Source organism: Mauremys reevesii, linkage group 6 (assembly GCF_016161935.1).
Source record: "Mauremys reevesii isolate NIE-2019 linkage group 6, ASM1616193v1, whole genome shotgun sequence".
Taxonomy (NCBI): Eukaryota; Metazoa; Chordata; order Testudines; family Geoemydidae; genus Mauremys; species Mauremys reevesii.
This window is the reverse complement of record NC_052628.1, coordinates 37,521,960-37,544,992: the sequence shown is the minus strand read 5'-3', so window position 1 is coordinate 37,544,992 and position 23,033 is coordinate 37,521,960. Positions and strand designations below refer to the sequence as shown.

Here is a 23,033-nt window from a genome sequence, read left to right as displayed (position 1 = left end):
GCACACTCATAAATAAAAATTACACCATGGAGAATAAACAGATATTTGTGCAGAGATACCTATCAAAATTAGCCTACCAACCAGCAAATATTTTGAATTAAATTCTGGACTCACTGAAGTCAATGGCAAATCTCCAATTGACTTCAACTGGTCAAGAATGTCACCCTTTGTCTTTAACTAGGAAACAATCCATTAATAAAAAGCATCATCTGCAGTTTGTTTCTTTGCCTTTTTAAGTACAAAGCACTTAAAATGTTGATTTATTTAAACACAATCGGGGTGCAAGAAAATGGGAAATTCTTTAAGTTAGTCAAAGCTTGTTCAAGCATTTTTAATAGTAACAATTTTGATATCTCAACTTCTTACTGCCTTAGTTATTTTATTACTAGAACATGAACAACGTTGTTAGTACAGAAAACAGAATCCTTATTACCAAGACTCACCAAGAAGGGCAGACATATTCTGAAAGATACGCAGCAGCTCAGGAGTAAGACATGGGCTATTCTCCAATGTCACTAACCTAAGAGTAGATTAAATACAACATTGTTTATATTTAGTTCCCTGTTTTGCCTAATAAACATGTTAAGAGGAACAATTTTGACAAGTGTAAAAATATTGTAATCTTCTAGTATCAATATAAAATCTCTCCAAATGAAGAATGCCACAATTATTTGAAATGATTATCTTTCAAAAAGGTATTTCCCACACTGCTGGTCTGTGGAATACTTGCTGGTTCTGTCATTTCAAAAGAATGAAGAAAGAAGCAAACATTTTTATGCCTCTCTATTTTTGTTTTTTAAATGATGGCTGTTTGAAGCTGCTCAGAGGTTTGGAATGTTCAAAGTATCGACATGGGAGGTGGATTAATGGGCAGAGTGCAGATATGGTTGATAAAGTTGCATGCTACATGCATCAAGACAACATACTAGCATTCTAGACCTCTAAGAAATTTCAAAGATTCACCAGATAAAGAAACCCATGCTACCAGAAATGTCTCCCTTTTCCCTCAAAATATCATTGTTCGAAGGTGTAATATCCTGCATTGGTGACAATCAAGTGAGAGCAGACTACATACATTATTCTAGGTTCCAATTTATAATTCCTGTGCGTGGATAATCAATGAAATTTCTCATTATGTTTTTAAGCAAAGCACATGATTAAAAAAACACTACATGTTCAGACAGTCAAAGCTCCACTGGTCAAAACAGCAATAGCCCATCATTTGCTTGATCCCAAATCTGAGCTTGCCACATGGTCAATTTAGTGTACATATTAAATACATGTTTCTAAGCAAGTCACTTTTTTGTAGTAGTGATAAAAATATTAATGTACACTGTTCTCTTCTCTTGGGGAAAATAAGAAAAAGTAAAAAATAATATCTGCTGAGCAAAATTCTTCCACTTACCATAATTCCAAGCCATCTTCCAGAAGATAAACATGTGGAGGCTGAGAAACATCTGTACTTAGCTGAATAATTGGAAGTAGGAAAGGGTAGAGGTTCTTGCTGTCTGCTCCTAATCCCTGCATGAGGAATAAACAAAACAACGTAAAACAATTTTTAAAAAAATCTGATCTGAAACAGAAAATTTTAGATATTTTCTTTTTAGGCCACACCTATTTTCTACCATTACTCATTACACCAATGAAGTCAGCTGGATTTCATTTTTACAATTAGTAATGGAACACAACAAATTCTAACATACTGGCACTAAAAATAAAACCATGAGCCTAGCACACGTAGTCACTACATTTTTATGCCACATATTACACTAGAGCACATACATATAAAACCATACACTTTTAAATGATTTGGGCAATAGGCATATCAGCAAACCAATTTAGACTTTCATTACTTAGGGAAAACTGATTGAGATTTGTCTTTAGACCCATTCAGGTTTATCTTTAAACCTACCAGGAGAGTAGAAACAGCAGCATTTGGGGATGGACTGTTCTCTTCTCTTTGAGGTGAACATATGAGAAAATAAAAACTAATGGATTGGTGAGGAAGAGAGGCTGGGGTTTCACAGCACCTCCCATCTAAGTCCTACCACTCATATATCCCTCTGCAGTTAATCATGTGAGTCAGGATAGGGCCTAAGATAGACTCTGGGGCTTGCTAGAGCAGCATCAGTAGAAGGATTTCAAACCAGACTTTGGAACTATATGACTAATGATATACACACTAAAATATATCAATTGTATACAGCAAGTAAATATAAATATTATATCACTCTTCAAATATTTTGAGGACAGTAAAATTTTGAAAAGTTTGCAAAACTGATTATAAACAGTATACACATTTTAAAATAATTTCGATGTCAATCATGCTTTCTCTAGAAAAACTTTAGAGTAGCACAGATGGAGCCTACAAATACTTAATGGAAACTAGGGGATAAAACATTTTAAAGCAAGGAAATGTGTCAAAATTTCCTTTTGGATTTTATCACACCTTAAAGCTTTTGAAATGTTCTTGGAACAGGAAGAATATAAATTCTTCTAACAAGGATTCATATTTATAAATTACATGATTTTTTTAAAATAACTAATATAAAGAATGATCTCTACATGTGGCTATAAGGCACAGAAAACACACCACACAACCTAACACATCTTCAAATCAACTTAATCTAATCTGGGACTAACATGCCTTAATTTTAAACATGGTTATTGTACGTTTTCACTACGGAGCAGAATTAAGAATGTTTGATATAGTAAAACTGCATTTTCATAAGCTAATGTTTGGATTTATTTTATGTTTTAATTTTAATCTCAGAAAATCTTGTTTTTGTAATAATTATACCTTGCCTGTAACATATTTTACCCTAAATTACTGCATTGTACTCTCAACCTTAACTCTATCTCAACAGTTCCTTTCTTTGACTATAAGGAGATATGGAGAGATACCTACCTGGACTTTTCCAATAATAGAGAGGAGGTACTATCAGAGATTGAGGTGTCAGAAGAAAAGGTGCTTGGAGAAACCAATATTTTGGAAAGTAATAAGTCACCAGGCCAGATGGTATATATCCAAGAGTTTGAAGGAGCTTAAATATGTAGTGGCTGAACTTCCAACAAATATATGCAATCTCTCATTAATAACACCTACTGCAACACTGTAGCAAATGCTGTACTTATATTTTAAAAAGAATCTAGAGGTGAACTGGGAAACTACAGTCCAGTAAATCTTAAATCTGTACCTGACAAACTGGTTGAAACAATAATTAAAATTCAAATAATAGAACAACTCAATCTCTGATAGTACTTCATCTCTACTATCAAGTTACTCCACTAGCCTAACTCTAGAGAGACTAACCACACTGCAAAACAACACTGGAGCCAGGGCTGAATTATGACATTCTGAGGCCCTAAACTATGTCAAGTGTAAGAGGCTCCATACCATTAAAAAAATAATTTATTATTGTCACAGAAAGGACATTTAATATATAAACACGAAAGCTTTATATTTGCATATATATACAAAGGCAAAGTTGTAAAAATAGAATAATAATCTAACTAAAACATGTCTTGCAATATGCCTGTTTACATTATAAAATAATTTCAAATTAACATATTTTGTCTATGATTTCTTAATTAGTAGATATGAAAACTTTATATCTACAGCAACACAAAAGCAGTTAGTTACAGAGACCAGCTTACTTAATGGAAGCAGTACAACCTACAGTATGTCTGTTTGCACATCACATTAATTTTAACACAGAAATTTAAAACATTTTCTTTCATGATTTTTGGAAAGCAAAGTCTTTGATGACGTCCTCAAATGATAAGCTACGGAGTTTGTCACTTTTGATGCACGGAATGCTTAGGGCAGATGTCTGCCTAGAAAATGCTGCAAGAAAAGCTATCTCTCTTCTCTACCCTGTCTCCCCCAGAACCATTAATTAATCTCAAGTAAACACCCTGGGGACACAGAGGGCATAGAGCTTGTTGTCAAAGAGAAAGAATTTCCCAGAAAAAAGACTGGTAATCTCTAGACAGGCATTGAGAAAATGAGGAAAAACTAGCCTATATTCAAGCACAGATACTGAATATTATAGGCCTTAATAGCCTATAAATCATATATGCAGATAGTTTGAAATAACTTGCTCACCAAGTATTCAGAATATTTTGATACATATGTATATCTTCCTTCCATTCTCTCAAAACCCTTTATTTATCCCTTCATCAGCACTCTCTGATATTTACTGTGAAGGTTCCCGAAACTGACGGAGGGAAGCCAACACAAATTTATCCTCCTCAAGATCCACTTGACCCAAGTCCATAAGACGATCACCTGCAAACTCAATCACGTGAAGCATGGATAGCGCATGAAGAAGAAAGCGTTATGCACACTAAAATACACAACTGTATGTATGTATAGATCGAAAGAAGAAAGAACACACTAATTTAAGAAAACGAAGAAAAACAGGAGTGAAGGCACTATATGACTAAGCGTGCTGGACCACAAATGAAAGATGGCGGCCTTTCAGCTATTACCAGCCAAGGGGGATGCTATAACATGACATCACTACTAGGACGAGTCCCATACGAGTATGAGCTCGGCAGGATTGCCTCACGACACTGCCATCTCTGACCTCACAATTTTCCCGATTTTATCAGCAGTGAGATTATTTATTTATGTAAGTGAGTTATGAAGGCACAGTAAGAATTTTACCAGTAGCAGCTGGCCAACAAAATGCTGTCTTAGGAGACTGATAGCAGACTTACTTGTAAAACAACTAATTTTACAACTGCAATTATCATTTTTTTCCTCAGCCCTGGGCTCCCACCTGTCAATAATGAACAATTAGTGAAGGGTAAGGGAGGTTAAGGGTATTTGTGTAGCCAGATGTGTATATTTTTGTAATATTTTAATGCAATTGTCTATATTTAGAGAGAATTTTCTTTTTCCCTTATCTCATTTATCAACCAATTTTGATCAAATTTGATACGGAGTCAGTTTTTTATTTTTTAGAGGCCCCTCATGTTGAGAGGCCCTAAATTGTAGCGTAGTTATCTTATGCCTTAATCCGGCCCTGACTAGAGCTACATAGAGGAATTTAATAAGCAGCAAAGAGTGATTGGATTAGCAGCTGCTGAGCTGCTATAACTTGAACTGCATTAGTAGCTTGACAATCAGCAGCATTTGAGTTTCAACCCATCCCCCTGACAGGCCAGCTAACTCTAGCTTAAAGCACCACTTAACTCAATTTAGAGATTTTTGTTTGTATATGGGAGTTAGGCTAAGGGCAAACCTCAAGTTAAAGTTCAAGCTAACTGTAGCCAATTAGTTCATTTTATCCATTTATGTTATTTAGTATTATGATCAACTCATATGCTATTTCATATATGATCAATGTATGCTAAATAGATTTAAATTGTAAGAGTATATATGTATAAGATTGACAAGCATTTAGGAATGATGAGTGTGTATTAGGTACATAAGTAAAACATGGCTGGAATGCAAGGCCAATTGGTTGAGGCATGTAAGATTTTAGCTTGGCCATACTGGGGCATAGGCTTAAGAATGTTTGACATGAATGTGTGACCTAGCAATAACACTATGCTAGTAGGGTTACAAGGTTACTGTAAAACAGTGACTCTCAACCTTTCCAGACTACTGTACCCCTTTCAGAAGTCTGATTGTCTTGCGTACCACCAAGTTTTAACCTTACTTAAAAACTACTTGCCTACTAAATAAGACACAAAAATACAAAAGTGTCACAGCACACTGTCACTGACAAATTGCTTACTTCTCATTTTTACCATATAATTATAAAATAAATTGGAATATAAATACTGTACTTACATTTCAGTGTATAGTATGGGGTTGGCAACCTTTCAGAATTGGTGTGCCGAGTCTTCATTTATTCACTCTAATTTAAGGTTTTGCGTGCCAGTAATACATATTAACGTTTTTAGGTCTCTTTCTATAAGTCTATAATATATAACTAAACTATTGTTGTATGTAAAGTAAATAAGGTTTTTAAAATGTTTAAGAAGCTTCATTTAAAATTAAATTAAAATGCAGACCCCCCAGACCAGTGGCCAGGACCTGGACAGCGTGACTGCTACTGAAAATCAGCTTGCATGCTGCCTTCAGCACACGTGCCATAGGTTGCCTACCCCGGTATAGTACGTAGAGCAATATAAACAAGTAATTATATGAAATTTTAGTCTGTACTGACTTCACTAGTACTTTCTGTGTAGCCTGTTGTAAAACTGGACAAATATATAGATCAGCTGATGTACCCCACAGGGGGTACACATACCCCTGGTTGAGAATCACTGCTGTAAAAGATGTGCTAATATGTGATGTTACAGAAAAATAGACTGCAATGTACTGTCCAAGACCACAAGACACCTGATTGTAAGATCACAGGACATCCTAGTCTGACTGCAGGTTACCATGGACACACATGGTGCATAGATGCTAAAGAGAATAAGAGGAACTAAGAGAACAACCTATGAAAAATGGGGCACCCCAATAGTCAGGGTGTGTGAAAGTACTGATAAGGAAAAGAGGGTTGAAGCCCTCATGCATATGCAGAAGGTGTTAGACAGGGTGAGAACAACAATATAAAAGATGTTTCCTGGTTGGGTAAAAGTGGGAAGACCCCAAGGGAAGACGCATGGGAAATCCCCACAGGAAGCACCCCTCTATAGATGATCAACTGTTGAGAAATCCATCAGAGCCTTGAATACCTTTGGGGATGCGAGTGTGACTACATTCTTAGTCATTGTCTGGGTTTTTGTACGATTTATATATGCATGGGTAACATTAACTTTACTTAATGCTTTAACAAAACTTGTAGTAGAGATAAGACTTTGTACTAGTGATTGTGGTTGCTATCCTTGGTCTTCCTGGAATCGCCAAATTTGAGAAAAGCACCAGAGGTGATTTTCACTCTGTTGAGCTTGAAACTGTAGCAACAGGAACTGAACCCATTGTAGGTTAATATAAAATCACTAAATTCCATTTAAATAAAAAAAGACTACATAAGAATGCTGTGAAGACAAGCCTACAATGCCATGCCAAGACAGTTATTTGACCCATACTGGTTACATTTCTAAAATTATGTAACATACCGTTACATTTAGATTGTGTTCGCTTTCCATTTCATGATGTATGAAATCATGTATAATGAAACTATTAATATCCCAAACTGCAAAACCTAGTAGCTGCCTTAGAAATTTAAGCAAGGCAAAGAATATGACATAACTAACATGTATTTTAAGCAAGATGGGCCTTGTAAGGTATCATTTGAAAGATTATGATTTACTGAATATGATTGTCCTATTTGTATGCACATATCATTTTTGTGTCTGAAATTAGGAATATTGACTATGTATCTATATTTCAACTATGTTACTTTGGGTGACGCCCCCTGCTAACACTTCAGGTACAACAATGAAAAATCCCAAGAGTGTTGATGGCCCATCAGCAAGAGTCAATTGACTGCAAAAGAGGTTAGTCTTCCTGTGAATGTGTGGGTCAGCCTGTGAAGAATGGCTACAGAGGCCCTACAGATGCATGTGACCTGATACTGGAACCCATCTTGAATTCTGTACTTTTCCACATGAAGCTTGGGGGCAGGGGTCAAACTAGGAAAAAAAGGACTCCTGTTTTATGCAAATCCTATTTAAGGGTGGGAAGTGAGGTAATCCAGGTCATCAGTTCTCCCCTGGTACCCCACCCAAGACGACTGCTGGAAACAACGACGTCGGAACTGGGGGAAAGAACTGGACCCTGGCTGGAAAGGCATCTGGCCTGTGAAGATGATGATTAGAACCACATTTAGGGTGCGAACTTGCATGTAACCCGTTTCTTGCTCTGTTTTATTTTCTTAATAATCTGCCTTGTTCTGTCTTCTACTTCCTTAACTACTTAAAATACATCTGTTATAGTTAATACATTTATTTCTGGTTTACAATATAATCCGGTTTATGCGATTTCTAACTAGGGGGGGGGGCGAGAAGTTGTGCATACCCTCCCTCCACATTGAGGGAAGAGGTGAATTTCATATAAATTTTGCCACGGTCTCAAGCCTACTTCTGGTCCTTATTCCTGCATCACTGAGAATTACCCTTTCAGAGCACACTCTCCATCAACACCACAGACTTTAGTGCCCATTATTTGCATTATCTGGACTTCAGACTGATTTTGAATTATTTTGAGGATATCATTTGGATAACCCTTTTTAGACCTCAGGCCCCACTTTGGTTTTGAATTATGTTGTATCTTCTCTTTCGATCCTGTATTTACTTTTGTCCTCTGTCCATATATTGTTAATTAGTTTGTTTTTTAGGAGTTTATATATGGAAGAAAAGAAAACAGAAAATTTGCCAACTTTGATAACTTGCTGCCTTTATTTTTTCTTTTTCAAGAGTGTTAACTGCTTTGACTTCCTGGGGATACATACAGAGCTATATTTATTATGACATCTGGTAAGCAGTAGTCTCTTGGAAAGTCTCAGTGAATTCCTCTGAGAAAATTCCCGATGAGGTAGAAAACTGCTAAAGCATGTATTTCTAGAGCAGATGCTTTCTCCTTTGTCTTTCCACAGAATGAACACAGGGAGAAGTGCCAAATCTGAAGTATCTTTGGATGTCAGGAAAGAACAAAAATGAGGTCTTTAGAAGAAAGAAGTGTTTCATATAGCAGGCAGCATCTCAGTATAAAAATAACAGATGCCTCTGCAAAAGGGAGGAAGGACTTCCCTATTTAAAGACTCTGAACAAAGAAAACAAATCAAAGCTGCTACACAAAAATAATAATATATTCAGAAAGCACAGTCCTAGAATACAAATGAAGATATATTTCATAGGAGCATAGGACTTGCCAGAATGGATCAGGCCTGTGGTCCCTCTAGTCCACTGTTCTGTCTCCAAAAGTAACCAGCACCATAATCTTTAAAGGAAGATGCAAGAAACACCCAGAAGGCAAATGTGAGATAATCTGCACTCTAGGGGCATCTCCTTCTAATATCATATAATCAGAGATTGACATAAGCCCTCAAGAATGAGGTTTTATTATATGTCTTGCCCAACTCTACTTTTTAATGCTTACTACCAAAACTCTGGATAGATCCTCCATTGTTGACTTCACTTTTCTTGGGATTCTAAAACTCTGGAACCAAGAAGATTGCCCCATTACTACAGATATTGCCATAGATCACAAGGCACTATCTGCTGCTTCCAATGCTTCTTGCAAACTAACTGTCCTTCATTAATTAGGAATTTGAAGTCCTTCCTATGTTTCTACAGCAACTTATCAACAAAATCTGTGAATTTAATTATAATTAAGAAAATAGCAGGCAAGCAGGGCCTGACAATTTAAAATTCTAAATTGTAACCTTGCTGATGAATAACACCTATGACCAAACAGATCTAGTTATTTCAACTCTTCCTCAAATGGAGTAACCTTGGGTTAGGGCTGTATAATCTTCTCGTTTGCAGCCACAAATAAAGAGCCTGTAACCAGGTTTGAACAAAGGTATTCTGAACAAATGGCATTTAGTATCTTTTGTCTGCCTTTTTTTAAAAAAAAATTTATACTTGGCATTAAAGGAACTGGAGGAGTCAGGCAGTGACCCGAGCCCGAGTGAGCCTGAGGCTGAGATGGAGCTACCGGCGGTGGAATATCCCAATGAGTTGGAGGGACTCAAGAGACCAGATAGGAAGTAGCCCAGGGGCAGAACTGGACAGTGCGGTGTGTTAGTATTTGATCAGCGTGTTGCGGATGGATCCCCACTGACCCAGTGGCGGGAATAGGGCCCTGCGATGGAACACAGTGGAGTGGTTGGGCCTGTGTTCCCCTACCCCAGCCACCCTGCCTCGGGGTGGCAGAACCCCGATAAAGAACTAAGGACTCTGGCCAGTGCTCCCCTGCCTGAGAGTCTTGCCATGGACTCTTGCTGGCACTCTCCTGCCTGAGGGGCTCGCCATGGACTCTTGCTGACACTCCCCTGCCTGAGGGGCATGCCACGGATGCTGGCCAGTACTCCTGTGTCACGCCATCTGCAATGGCACACCTCCCTCTGCTAATTCCCCATCGATGAAGAGGTGTGACCAAGGCCTTTCGGCAAGGCAGTAGCTCCCCACCACGCCTCAGTGGCTTGGTGGACCAACTGAGACCTTGCTACATACCCCTTTGCGTAACATACTTACCAGGGGTCACCCAATGAAACTAACAGGCAGGAGGTTTAAAACAAACAAACAAATGGAAGTACTACTTCATACAACACAGTCAACCTATGGAACTCATTGCCATGAGTTGTTGTGAAGGCCAAAAGTATAACTGGGTTCAGAAAGGAATTAGGTCCGTTCATGAAGGATAGGTCCATCAATGGCTATTAGCCAAGATGGTTAGGGAGACAACCCCAAACTCTGGATGTCCCTAAACCTCCAACTCCCAGAAGTTGGGAGGGACAACCAGAGGATGGATCAAACCAAATTGTCATGTTCTGTTAATTCCCTCAGAAGTATCTGGCACTGTCAGAGGCAAGACCCTGGGCTAGATGGACCACTGGTCTCATCCAGTATGGCTGTTATTAATCTCAGCAACCTTTCTCAGTAAATCCTGAAAACTTTTATAGTCATCCAGATGAGACTGTGCTAAACAGATTACCAAATCCTTCAGACACAAAGATGAAATACCCAACTGGGGTGTAATATCCTCATTCTGGAGCTGTTCCTCCTCCTCAAAGACTTCCTCTGCAAGCTGAGGATCATGAGGAGATTCTGATGTTGCACTCTTATCTACTTCTGAGTAGAAGTCTCATTATGAGGTGGTGCATGAGGAGGATGCTCATGATAAGGACCCCAGGGTTCCAGTATGGCCATGCAGGAACATTAAACAGGTAGAAAGCAGGAGCACAAGAGGAAGAGTACCAGGGAACATGGCTACCCTCATAATTCCTATGGAGCGTAGGTTTATAGGAAATGCTAGACTCCCTTTCCAACCCAAGAACTCAGAAGAAAGGGTCCTAAGAGAATATGTGGGAGGTCCTTCCCCATTGTGCTATGAGCCAAATGAAGAACAAGAAAATTCTACCTCTAAAGATGGGCTGATGAGGCAAGGGTACTGGGTTGTAACACAGTAGTAGCAGCTGGTGCCAGAGAGGAGCCCATTACTGATGAAACAGTGAGCATACATACAGGGGCAATGCTAAACCCAAATGAAAATAAAGATGACTCACGTTCCTCAAGAACTTGGAGTTCCTCTGGTGCCATGTAACTCCCCTGTACTGAGGTGCTATGAATCTCTGCTCAATCTCAATATCTCTTCATGTGAGAGTTTTTCCAGTCCCCTACTCGTTCTTACTGATCATCTCCGGATTCCCTCCAATTCTGGAATATCCTTTTTGAGATTAAATGACCAGTATTGAATGCAGTATTCCCAGTAAGGACAAAGCATTGATTTAGAGAATAGCATTAGAACATTTTCTGTATTATTCTCCATATTATTCCTTATGTATCCTATTTTATTAAATACCACAGCTGCACATAGAGCACACTTTCGACTATCATATATACAGCTCCCCCCATTAGAGTTTGAATCAAGAGGTCATCTAGTTCAACCCGCTACTCAAGGCAGGACCAATCCCCAGACAGATTTTTGCCCCAGATCCCTAAATGGACCCCTCAAGGATTGAACTCACAACCCTGGGTTTATCAGACCAATGCTCAAACCAGTGAGCTATCCTCCCCGTCCCCCACTTTCCTTTTATAAAAGTTGGTAAAAACATATTTAAAAACAAGTACTTGGTCCTGTTTGGGCTGGTTTGGTATTGTATAAAGATGGAGTTGTCTGAGGTGTGATTTTTCCAAAAGCTACCATCTCATTTGCTTTTTGGTTCTTGTCCAAACTAAGAATACACTATATTAAACATCAAGGAAAAAAGAGACAATGATAGTACATCTTCATTTATTAAATAAGAAGGAAATAGTGAATGTGTTGACAGCTCCTGAAGAAATTGACTCCTGTTCTTTTTAAAGAAACTGGAGTCACCCTCATTATCCTTCTATAATGTTTCCTATAAAAACAGGTGTGAACAGCACTGAATATCATAGGGTGGGCAGTCCCCAAAAGCAAAAAGGGTTGTATTCAGTTTATCCACAGTGGAAGGAGACTGACACTGAGAACCGTAGAAAATTAATGCAACTTCAAAGAAGTGGATTGTTAGTTATAATTTGGCAAAAGCCAAGCAATGCTGTACAGAAAACTAACTGTTTAACTTGACCTGAAACTTCAACAGATAAACCCTTTACCTGGGATAGCCCTGCTGCATCAACCTGACATAGGATAATAAGAAAATGTGTGTGTTCTAGGACCCAGCACAGAATTTCTTAATTTTCTCAGAAGTTTTCCATTCCTATTTGAATTCATCTTTGTCCTTGCCTTTAGCTTGCTTATTCTCTCTCCCTTGCCAGTGGCTACCACCTTCCTCGTGGATCCAAACATGTCTCAATGGAAAGAACTCTTCTTTCTCTGATTTGGGTCTTAGGTTTCAGAGTGAGAGGGCTTGCACAGGGTCTCAAGCCTCAGAGCTCTCCATCCTCTGAGATATACATTCTCAATAGGCAAAGAATGTGGTGCAAAAGTGGAAGGGATGTGGGCAAACCCAAGAACCTTGTGGACAACCCTGAACTATCTCCAGTATTTGCAAGAAGAGACATGCACCCTAAACATCTTGGATTAAGGAAAGGAGAAGAAGCCAGAAAAAGCAAATTGTTAAAATCTTTCAGGCATTCTTCATTACTTCATAAAGATGATAAAAGGCACAATTCCACAATTTTTCAAAATGAAGAGTTATCTTGATTAACTTAACAACAAAACTCAAAGCAACTTTTAATGGTCAAAACTATGTAAACAGAACTGTTGAGTGTATAATACTTGCTAGACATTTATAGCACAATGTTTCAAGTATCTATTATAAAGCACTTAAGGATAATTAAAATGTAAATAATACTCTATACAGCTAAATACTACCTTCAGTTTACCAGCATAAAATATTACACAGAATATACAAATGTGAGAAAGTATCAGGAAGATTTTGATACTTTACCTGAATAAGATGAATTAGAGTGGTTAGAATGGCACATCTCAGCATATTGTGCTCCTCGCTTTGTTTCCAAAGCAGGGGTAAATACTGAACTAAACATCCTACATATGGCCGTATCTATAGTCAAGAAATCAAAATGACAATACTTTTAACAGAGTGAAATATTTTACTTAACCATGAAACTATACAAAAGCTATTAAATCTCCAAAAATTTCACACATTATCTTTGAGCCAAAATTGCACGAGCTATGTTCAGTTGGTTTTGTCACAATATTAAATATATTTTTGTTTTGAACTTGCTCCTTTTTTTCATTAAAAAAAATACCTAACATTTCTTGCCAAGACATTTAAATAGTCCATGATTATGTAGTGGTTACACAGAACATGTTATTCATAGCAGACATTACGAAAATGTGAGTAAAAGCTTAGTTATGTATGAAAAGAAGAAACTGATGATGTTTTCATATTAAAGTGGTTTTGTCTAAAGAATGGATTAGAACAGCCTATATAATTGAATTATGTGGGAAGAAAGAGTCCAAGAAAACCCAAGTTCAGTAAAAGGAAAGGAGAGGTTACTCATCTTGTGCAGTACTGGACTTCAAGATGTGTCCACCTGTAGGTGCTCCACTTCAGGTGTGCATGTGCTCTGTGCCTTTGACTGAAGATTTTTGGTAACAGTGCCCACTCGACCTGTGCATGTACCCTACATATATGCTCATGCCACATACTGAGGCTATATAAGGCTGTGTGTACGAACCACCCTCAGTTCCTTCTCTACTGCAAAGTCCCACAGAGGAAACTTCAGAAGCAGGGGAGGAGGAGGGCAGGTAATGGAGCACCCACAGGAACACGCATCTCAAAAAATTCCAGTTACTGTACAAGGTGAGTAACCTCTCCTTCTTTGAGTAGTGTCCCTCTGTGTGCCCCACTTCAGGCGACTCCTTAGCAGTAACTCCCTTAAGTAAGCAGGAGTTGCGGAACAGAGTCCAGCACTGAAGAGAGAACTATGTTTTCTACAACAGCGTCCAATCTAGCAGTGTGAACTACAGCATAATAGCTGGAAAAAGTATGCACCAAAGTAAAGGATGCAGCTTTGCAGTTTTCAGCAACTGGAACATCCTTGAGGAGGGCTACAGACATAGATTCTGATCTAGTAGAATGTGCAGTCACTCAGAGGGGAGATGGCATATGAGCCAAATTATAACAGGTAATAATACATCCAAAGATCAATCAAAGTCTCTGCATGGAGACAGTGAATCCACTAGACCTAGCCGCAATAGAAACAAAAAGTCTAGGGGATTTCCTGAATGGTCTGGTTCTGTCCAAGTAAAAGGCCGATGCCCTCTTAACACCCAGTGCATGGAAAGTAGCTTCTTGCATAGACTGATGTGGCTTAGGAAAGAAAACTGAAAGGTGAATAGTATGGTTAATATGAAACACAGAAGAAACCTTAGGTAAAAGTTTTGGATGGGGTTGTAAAGATGCCATTTTTCTTGAAGAACACAGTAAATGCAGGGTCTGTCATTAGAGCCCCAATCTCCCCAACCCTTCACGCAGAAGTGAAGGAAACCAAAAAGGCTGCCTTCAGACAACTGTAACAGAGAGCACATAGCTAGTGGCTCAAAAGGCTGTTTCATGGGATGGTTAAGAACAAGGTGAGATCCCAAAGCAGATTAGCATCTCTAATCTGCAGAAAAAGGTTCATAAAACCTTTCCGGAATCTCACTATAGTCAGCTGTGTGAAAATTGACAAACCTGGCAAGTGGAAAGCTGTTATTGATGCTGAGTGAACCTTGATGGATTACCTATTGGAACTGAACCTAAGACTGGAAAGAGATGGCTGGACAGGCAAAAGATGATGGCAGTTACACCAAAGACAATATCGTCTCTATTTCTGAAGGTAAGTGTGTCTTATTGTTTCCCTCCTGCTATTTAATGGCACATGTTGTACTCCCAACGAACAGGATGCTTCTAACTAGTCCCAAAAAACATTGACGAGCCATGTTTGGAGTTACAGAACATTCAGATTGGGGTGATGTGTTCAACCCGCATTCTGAGACAACAGTTGAGAACTGATCAAAAGCTGCCATGCATGGTGAACAGTGAATCCGATGAGGTAAGAAAACCAAAATTGTCTTGGATGAGTTGGTGCAGTCAAAATGACCCTGGCTCAGTCCTTCTCAATCTTGTTGAGACCCTTTAAGAGCACTGGAGTTGGTGAATATGCATAAAAAGACCCTTTCCCCATGTAAAGAGAAAGGTGTTTCCTAGAGTCTCGGGATCAAGTCCTTCTCTGGAACAGAATTTTCTGCATTGGTTGGTTGCAGTGGCAAAAAAATTGACCTCTGGAAACTCCCAAGTTAGGATTATTTTGTTTGAGGACTTGAGAGTCCAGTTTCCATTTGTAATTTAGGGGAAAATGTCTGCAGAGGTTGTCTGCCATGGAATTTTGTATACTCAGGAAGTAAGAAGCCAAAATGACTATCTGGTTGGCCAGCCATCAATTCTAGAGCTTTATTACTTCAGTGCAGAGAGAGAAGGAATGTGCTCCTCCCTGATGATTGATATGATATATTGACAAGCTATGTTCTCCGTTATGATCTTGATTGACTTGTTTTTGATTAAGGGTAAAAATAGGAAGCAGGCATTTCTGACTGCCCTTAACTCCAGAAGAGTGATGTGCAAGCATTGTTTTTGTTGTGACCATTTGCCTTGGGCTGTGTGAGGACCTAAATGTGCTCCCCATTCCAAGAGGGAAGTGTCTAATGTTATCATGACCATAACGGGAGTTTGTCTGAATGAGATTCCTGCACAAACTTTGGAAGGATCATTCCATCAGGTGAGTGACTGTAGGACACCACTGGGTACTGACACTTGCTTGTTCAGACCTGTTTGTTGGGTACATAAACTGTCCAGAGTTACTTCTGGAGTCATCGAAGACGGAACCTGGCATTTTGTGTTAAGAAAACATAAGGTACCACATTTCCCAGAAGTTGCAGAACTTGCTGGAACTTGAGGACTGAGCTGCATTCTTCTGATAAGGTTCTTTAGAGTGAGGAACTTGTTGGGAGGGAGATAACCCTGCCCTTCATCGAATCCAGAAACACTTCTATAAAAAGTATTTATTGTGTAGAGGTCAAGACCAATTTCTTGAGATTTATTTGTAGACCTAAACAGGGGAATTCTGAAGTTGTTTAACTCTAATAGAACCTCTTGACAAGATCAGCCCTCAAGAAGCCAGTCATCAAGGTAGGGAAAGACTGTTATTCCTAGATGATAGAGGTCGGCACCTACAACCGCCATGTTTTTTGAGAGCAGAAGAAAGGCTGAAAGTTACGATCCAGTACTGGTAGTGATTGTGATCAAATGTGAAATTCAGAAATCTTTTCTGAGAGGATGAATTGCTACATGGACGTAGGCATCTTTGAGGTCACGAATTACAAATCAGTTCCCGGAGGGAATTATAGCTGCTAGGGACACCATCTTGAATTTCAGAGCTCTGACATGCTCGTTCAGTTGTCTGAGATCTTGTACTGGCATCCAACCCCTTTTTTTCTTGAGTATTAAAAAATATCTTGTACAAAAAAATTTTCCTCTGTGTTGAAGTGGAACTGGTTCGATGGCTGAGAGACTTAGGAGCAATTTAAACTTCAGTCTCAGCAACACATTGTGATCGGGTCCCTGAAGAGGGATGGGGGGAGGGGGCAGAAGGGAGGACGGTAAAATGATTTGTGTAACCAGATGTAATGGCCTCCAAAACCCATTTGTCCAACATTATAGCCTCCCATAGAAAGGTCCTTGTTAGAATATGCTGCCTCCACCTTTCATTAACTGTGTCCACAACCAAAGAACTTGTGTCAGATGTGAAAACAGAAACACAAACCCTGACCAGGATGTTGCATTTTTTTTTTAAATCAAGCATGCTTGCATTTAGGGGGTGCCTTTGCTGGAGTTTGCCAGATGGTCTTAGCTGGCTCAAGAAGAGCTTAGTTCATCAGCAATACCACCTGTGCTGAAGAAGAAGTATGCAATATGCCCAGGAGCCGGTGATGGGAATCCTGGACTTCTTCCAGCAGAATCTGAAGCAGGTCTACAGCTCACTCCATCAGGTCCTGGAACTCCCCAAAGTCATCAGATAATGATCGCAGTGGTGGTTTTACTGCCTTATCAGGTGATAAAGGAGAGATATTTTAAGAGGGGTCACCTCCTAGTCTGCCCTCACCTCTTGCTCTTCAAAGGTCTCCTCTGCTGATTCAGACTGAAGGAGAGGACGGATGAATGGATTGTACCAAGGAATGAGATCTTCTGTGTTCCTTATGAGATTGAATGAGGGTCCCTCGAAACTGCTGGCTGTAAATAGCCAGGGGTCCCAATAACGCCAATGAGGGCCATAAGGCATAGGGAGAGGGGAGAAGTATCCATCACTGATCATCCCAAGTATAAGATGCAGATGTCTTGTATCCTTTATTTCTTGTATCTGCAGAGGGGAATAATGACTCCTAGAGTAAACTGGAGAGCCTTGAACTGAAAGCTCTGAGTCTGAATGTTCCTCCACAGATTGTACAGGAATTGACAACTCTTTTTTTCCTGAATAGTGGAATAGTTTCACTACGAAATGTATGGTCTGTGACCTAACAGATCTCACTACTGAGAGGTGTCCAGAGGTCCCAAGGAGGGGAGACTCAGGCTCATTCAGTACCATGAGGTCTTTAGGATACCACAATTCCTACAGTACTGGGAGCTTGTCACCAATGTCTCTGAGGTGCTGGTGCCGGTACTGAGGGTACCACAGATTCCAGTGAGGCTGCTCTCTTACTATCATGGGCCCTGACAGTGGCAGTAGTGCTCTTCAGTACCATGCCCATTAGCGCTGAGGTATGGAACTTAGATGAAGTCTAAGAGTACTTCATGTTACCCAAAGTACTCAGAGCCTCAATAGCACTCCTCTCAGGGCCTGACGTCTCCTGTGATCAAACCTTTTTTGAGAGGGAACTCTTCGTTCTGCTTCTCTTATGCCCCTCCTTAGTCTCTGAGTGGGAAGCTCTCAGTACTGGTGCCACAGTTATAGTTACCTCACTCAGAGTGTGTTGTAGACTATGGTCTTGACACTGCTTTCATCTTGGAAGCTCAATATAGATGGAGCATTAAAAGAGGCAGAGGGCCCCTGTACGTGGGGGTTTTCTGTATCAGGGTCCAAAGCCAGTCTTAAGGCTTGCTCCATCACTAATAGTCTATATTTAATTTCCTTGTTTTTACGGTATCTCCCCTTAAAAGAAGTGCAAATCTTGCTCTTGCTGGGAATATGCAACTCTCCCAAGCAATGTATACACTGAGAATGCCTATCAATGATGGGAATGCTTCTCAACAGAAAATGCATCTTTTAAAATCTGGAGAGCCCAGCCTCCCAGATCCCCATCAAAATTGTAGGCCCTTCAGTAAGAGAAAAACAATTTGGGGGGAGAGGGGAAGGAGTAGAAAACAGGAACAACAGTTCCAACAGCTATAAGGTACTAAGCATTCTATAAACTGCTAAAGAACTAACACTATATACTATTCTAACTCTAAAGAGAAAACAAGTACACGCTGAGCTTCACCTCTGGTTGAAGGGGGTTGAAAAGGAACTGAGGCCAGTAGGGCTGTGCCCTATGTAGCCTTGGTATGGGACACAAGGATGTGTAAGGCACAGGCACAGGTCAAATGGGCATTGCTACCAAAAATCTTTGATCAAAGGCACAGAGTGCATGCTTACTTGAAGTAGAGCATCCACTACTCAAAGAAGGAATAAACTTCTTAGCAGAATATCATATTATATGAAAAGTTTCAGTCAGAGCAAGTATTTATAGCAGAATTATAAACTGGAAATCTGAGTTCATAACATTAAATCCAACACCATCAACACAACTGTGAAACTAATGCAACTATAATACAGCATGTTGTATTTAACACCAATTCAAATAGTTGAAACATGACATTACAGTTTTATTGCACATTGTAGAAGTTCTTCCTTGCATGAGTTCTATGACATCATAGAACAAATCAAAAGGTATTTTAACAAATTGTACAGTAAAAACTACCAGATGGGTAATTCTTAACACCTTGTGCATGTTGTACAATTATCTTTCTTTATAAATTTCCAGATTTCCAATTCATTTTGTTAGCTACCTATATAGAGTATCATAAATTAACCACTTCTGCGTATTAGTTTTTAATGCTGAAAGGATAACTTCCTATAAAGCAATCATTTCACATACCATGGTAAAGAAAAAACAAGTTATGTTCAACACAAAGTATGGACAAAAACTTTGTAAATTTTGCCTGATTTATTACATATTCTGTATGCTTCTTATTCCTATTTTAATAATCTCATACAGAATTAAATTTAAAGCTAGGATACACTAAATCATCAGCTTAATTAAGCATAGTATACTATTTCAGCCAGAAATGACAAGAAAAATATTGCCTGCCAGCAATTTCCAGTTCATGGAGCCAATCATCAATCAACACAGCTGGCTAGCGTAAATTTGGAGAGAGATTAAGGACTGTGCTAGGTGGTTGCATTTCCCCAAAACTAATTCCAGTGATGAAGGAGTTCAAGTGAGAGGATATATATGTGCCTCAAACACTCATGTAATCCAGAGCAGCATCAGTATTAGAGCCAAAGTAGATCTCAGGTGAACTTCATCTCTTATCCAGACACTCTCACAATTTATATACCCTTATCATCTGCATTACAGCAGCACCCAGAATGTGCTATGTGTTTTTTACATGTAGAATAAGATGCAAACCTCACCTTGAAGAGTTCACAATCCAAGATGATGAGCAACACATACAAAAGTGTGCCAGAGATATAAAACAATCACTTTAAAACTATTTTAAATTAAGTATCATTTATCCTCAACTGCCCCCATCTAGCCACTATCAGCCTTAATGCTCCTATCACTATATCAAGACCTCCATCACTGGGTAAAGGAAAAACAGGAATCAACAGAGCTCTTTCCATGGAGAGAAAAGGAGGAGCCACTAGGACAAACTGTTGTGGAGGGAGAAGAAACAATTATGAAAGGAGTGAGGAACCACTACCAGGCTCTCTGTTCATACAGGGGATAAACAGAAAAGTTGCATTTGTCTCAGAGATTCACAAAAAAAGCTGCTGCTTCGAGGACCGCTTACAGGTCAGAGGAACTGCTACCACCTCTACCTTGCCTTACCTTTTTCTACCCCACTTGAGGTGAGTACCCCACAAAACTTAACAGATGACTGCAGACAACAATCAAATTTTATTTCCTCAGGAACATCTTGAATTTCCTAAATTTAAACTGAAAATATACTTCCATACTAAGGAAAGGAAGTAGTAAAAAGTGAGGTCAACAATTTTAACCTTATAACCTTGTAGTTGAGGATGGTGACTTTAAAACAATGCAGGAAACTGAGCTCCATGTCCTTGAACTGCTATAAACTAAACTGCCTAGACACTAAAGTAATGGGCAACTCAAAAAACATATCTTGTAATTAATTACAACAAAATATAATAAAATCAGAAGTGAGAGAAGGTGATTAGAGCTGAAAGTCTAAGACAAAAAAGGGAATTATAAAAATTAAATTAAATTTTCCACATGTAGGGAACAGGAAAAAAAATACAGAAAGTTGAGTGGGAGGAGATCAGGCAGAGCAAGTATGTTGGGCAAAAAAATGTGAACAGGGGAAGTAGAAGCAGAGCTGTGTAGATTACTGAAATAAAACAAACACTGCAGGGTAATTAGTTCCATCATTTTGATATAATGTAATAGCAATAAACAGAAAAAAAAATCTTCTTTGCTCTCATCAATGGACAAGTATACTAGGCTTCAAATTTCATATTATAGTCTGAAACAGTTACCTGTATATTGACTCTTTCAATCACACAAGAAAGAACATGAAGAACATGCATCTTTGTGTCACATTCTGTGACTTCTTGAAGTAGCTGAAAGAGTAGAGTGAACATGGATTCCAGATACTACAATAAAAAGAAATTAGTAAAACTATGGATTAGTTAGATTATCGAGAATAAAAATAGAAATCTAAAACAGCAATTTTCTTATCTGCCTACAGCACTGGCCTGAAGTTTCTCATGGAATTTTAGTGTGTTGGAAGTTCTGCAACATGTTGATCTTGCATTTTGAAAAATAGTCTAATACATTTTGATCACTCATAATCCAAAATTGAATTTTACAAAGTTTCAGTATCTAACATGTACTAGTCTTGCATAAGAATTCAACCATGGGACCAGTTTCAATAAGCTTTGATCTCAGGTTTAAATGTATTAAAATTACTTCAAAGTTTAAATTCCTAAAGGTTGGAAGCTATCAGCACCTCTGGAGGTAATGATATTCAGAGGCCACTCTATAAGAAAACGAGGCAACTGCTAGGGCAGCAGGGGCCAAACCTGAACAGCGCTGTAACCCTGTGTACCAGATCACAATGCCACTCTCAGATTTGGCCTGGCTGCCCCTCTGTCATGACAAAGGGGCAGCTGGGCCAAACCTTAGTGAGTGGTGCTGCAAGTCCCATTCTCCGGTTATGCTACCATAACTACCAAAAGACAAGAAGGTTCCCTACAATCCCTCCTCCCCCAAAAGTCTTACGTGTGCCCTCCCTGCCAATTTAGAGCATCTATTCTAGTGGGTGGCAGGGATGGATGGCACAAAGAAGTTTTGCATAGGGCAGCACATTCTCTTAAGCAGTCTCTGATAATTTGCTAGAGGTCTGGAAAAAGTTATAAACGTTGACAACAATTTTGTTTCCTAAAGTTATTAATAATGACATTTTAATACTAATCACAACAATTTCAAACAGCTAAAGCAAAAATACCAAATGCATAATGCATGTTGACACAAGTGGTCAACAATATAAATTACAAGATGATACTTTTTATAGTTCATCAAATATATCACAGCAAAATAATCTTAATTGAAACAGACCACAATCTACCGTACAGTGATTACCACCTCATTATTTACTTACTGCCAACACTTGCTCACAAAGATAAACATTGGGGAAATTCTGCTACATTCCTAATACACTGCATTACACCAAACAATCACAGCTAATATTTCTGGCAAAGGGTAGTTTAGGAAGCAGCGTGTGCAGAAAGGAGCTCGGAGGGGAAATCAGGTATATGTGGAAGAGGTAGTTTAGTAAAGACTGGCACCCATACTGGCAGGGGCACCAGGCGGCAGCGGCAGCCAGCGGCAGGCGCATGGGGGCGGCATCCTGGGGGGTGGCTGCTCCGCCCGTGCTGCGGCGGCAGCATGCTGCGGCACGGGCCCGCCGGGAGCGCCGGACCTGCGCTGGCGGGCGCCCGGTCTCCGTCTTCCCGCGGCGCTCCTCCCTCCCCGCTCATGCGCTGCGCAGCCGTCCGTCTCCCCCCCGCTCCGGTGGACCTGCCGCCCGGGCGCCGGCTCCGAACCCAATGACGCCCCCCCCCAGGATGCAGAGCCGAGGGAGAGGAAGGGCCCGCGGGGGACTGGGGAAGGGCGGCGCAGCGCTCTGAGCTGCTTGGGGCAGCCTACTTTGTAGAGCCGCCCCTGCATACTGGGAATAATGTTTAGTCTGTAATGTGTGGTACCTGTGGTAATGACAAGGTGTGTATCTGTGGGTGGAAGTGTGGACAATATATGAATTGTCAGGAGGCTTTTCCTTGCTTCTGTGTCAGGTAAGCTATGTGTGTGGCAGCGTTAACTGTTGCACAATAAAGTCTCTGTGCAACAACAGAATAGTTTTTTTCTGGTTATTTAAGTTAAATAAATACAGCAACTATTGAACAGTTTATTTTGAAATGGAACTGGAATTGTTTCTTTCCCTCCCTTCCTCTACCCACACAAGCACTCACACAAATGACCTTACCGGTAAAAACTGTTCAGTTCTAAACTCAAAGTCATCTACAGGTGAACAAAAGTTAAAGAAAATCTGAAGATTGAACAACATTATTAC

General features: G+C 39.6%; 1 protein-coding gene across 10 annotated transcripts in view; it reads right to left on the bottom strand.

The window, feature by feature from the left end:
- Window positions 1-23,033, bottom strand: part of IPO11 (importin 11) — a 232,774-nt gene that overhangs the window by 130,375 nt on the left and 79,366 nt on the right. For all 10 annotated transcript variants that reach the window (XR_005600208.1, XR_005600209.1, XM_039543641.1 and 7 more), the window contains 5 exons: window positions 22,947-22,987; window positions 20,941-21,057; window positions 13,068-13,181; window positions 1,406-1,521; window positions 444-520 (listed from right to left, as the gene is read on the bottom strand). Coding sequence is in view for 8 of the 10 variants with exons in the window: in XM_039543641.1 (XP_039399575.1) it covers window positions 444-520; window positions 1,406-1,521; window positions 13,068-13,181; window positions 20,941-21,057; window positions 22,947-22,987 (465 nt within the window). In the remaining 2 variants the exon portion in view is untranslated. The remainder of the gene's footprint in view (window positions 1-443; window positions 521-1,405; window positions 1,522-13,067; window positions 13,182-20,940; window positions 21,058-22,946; window positions 22,988-23,033) is intronic.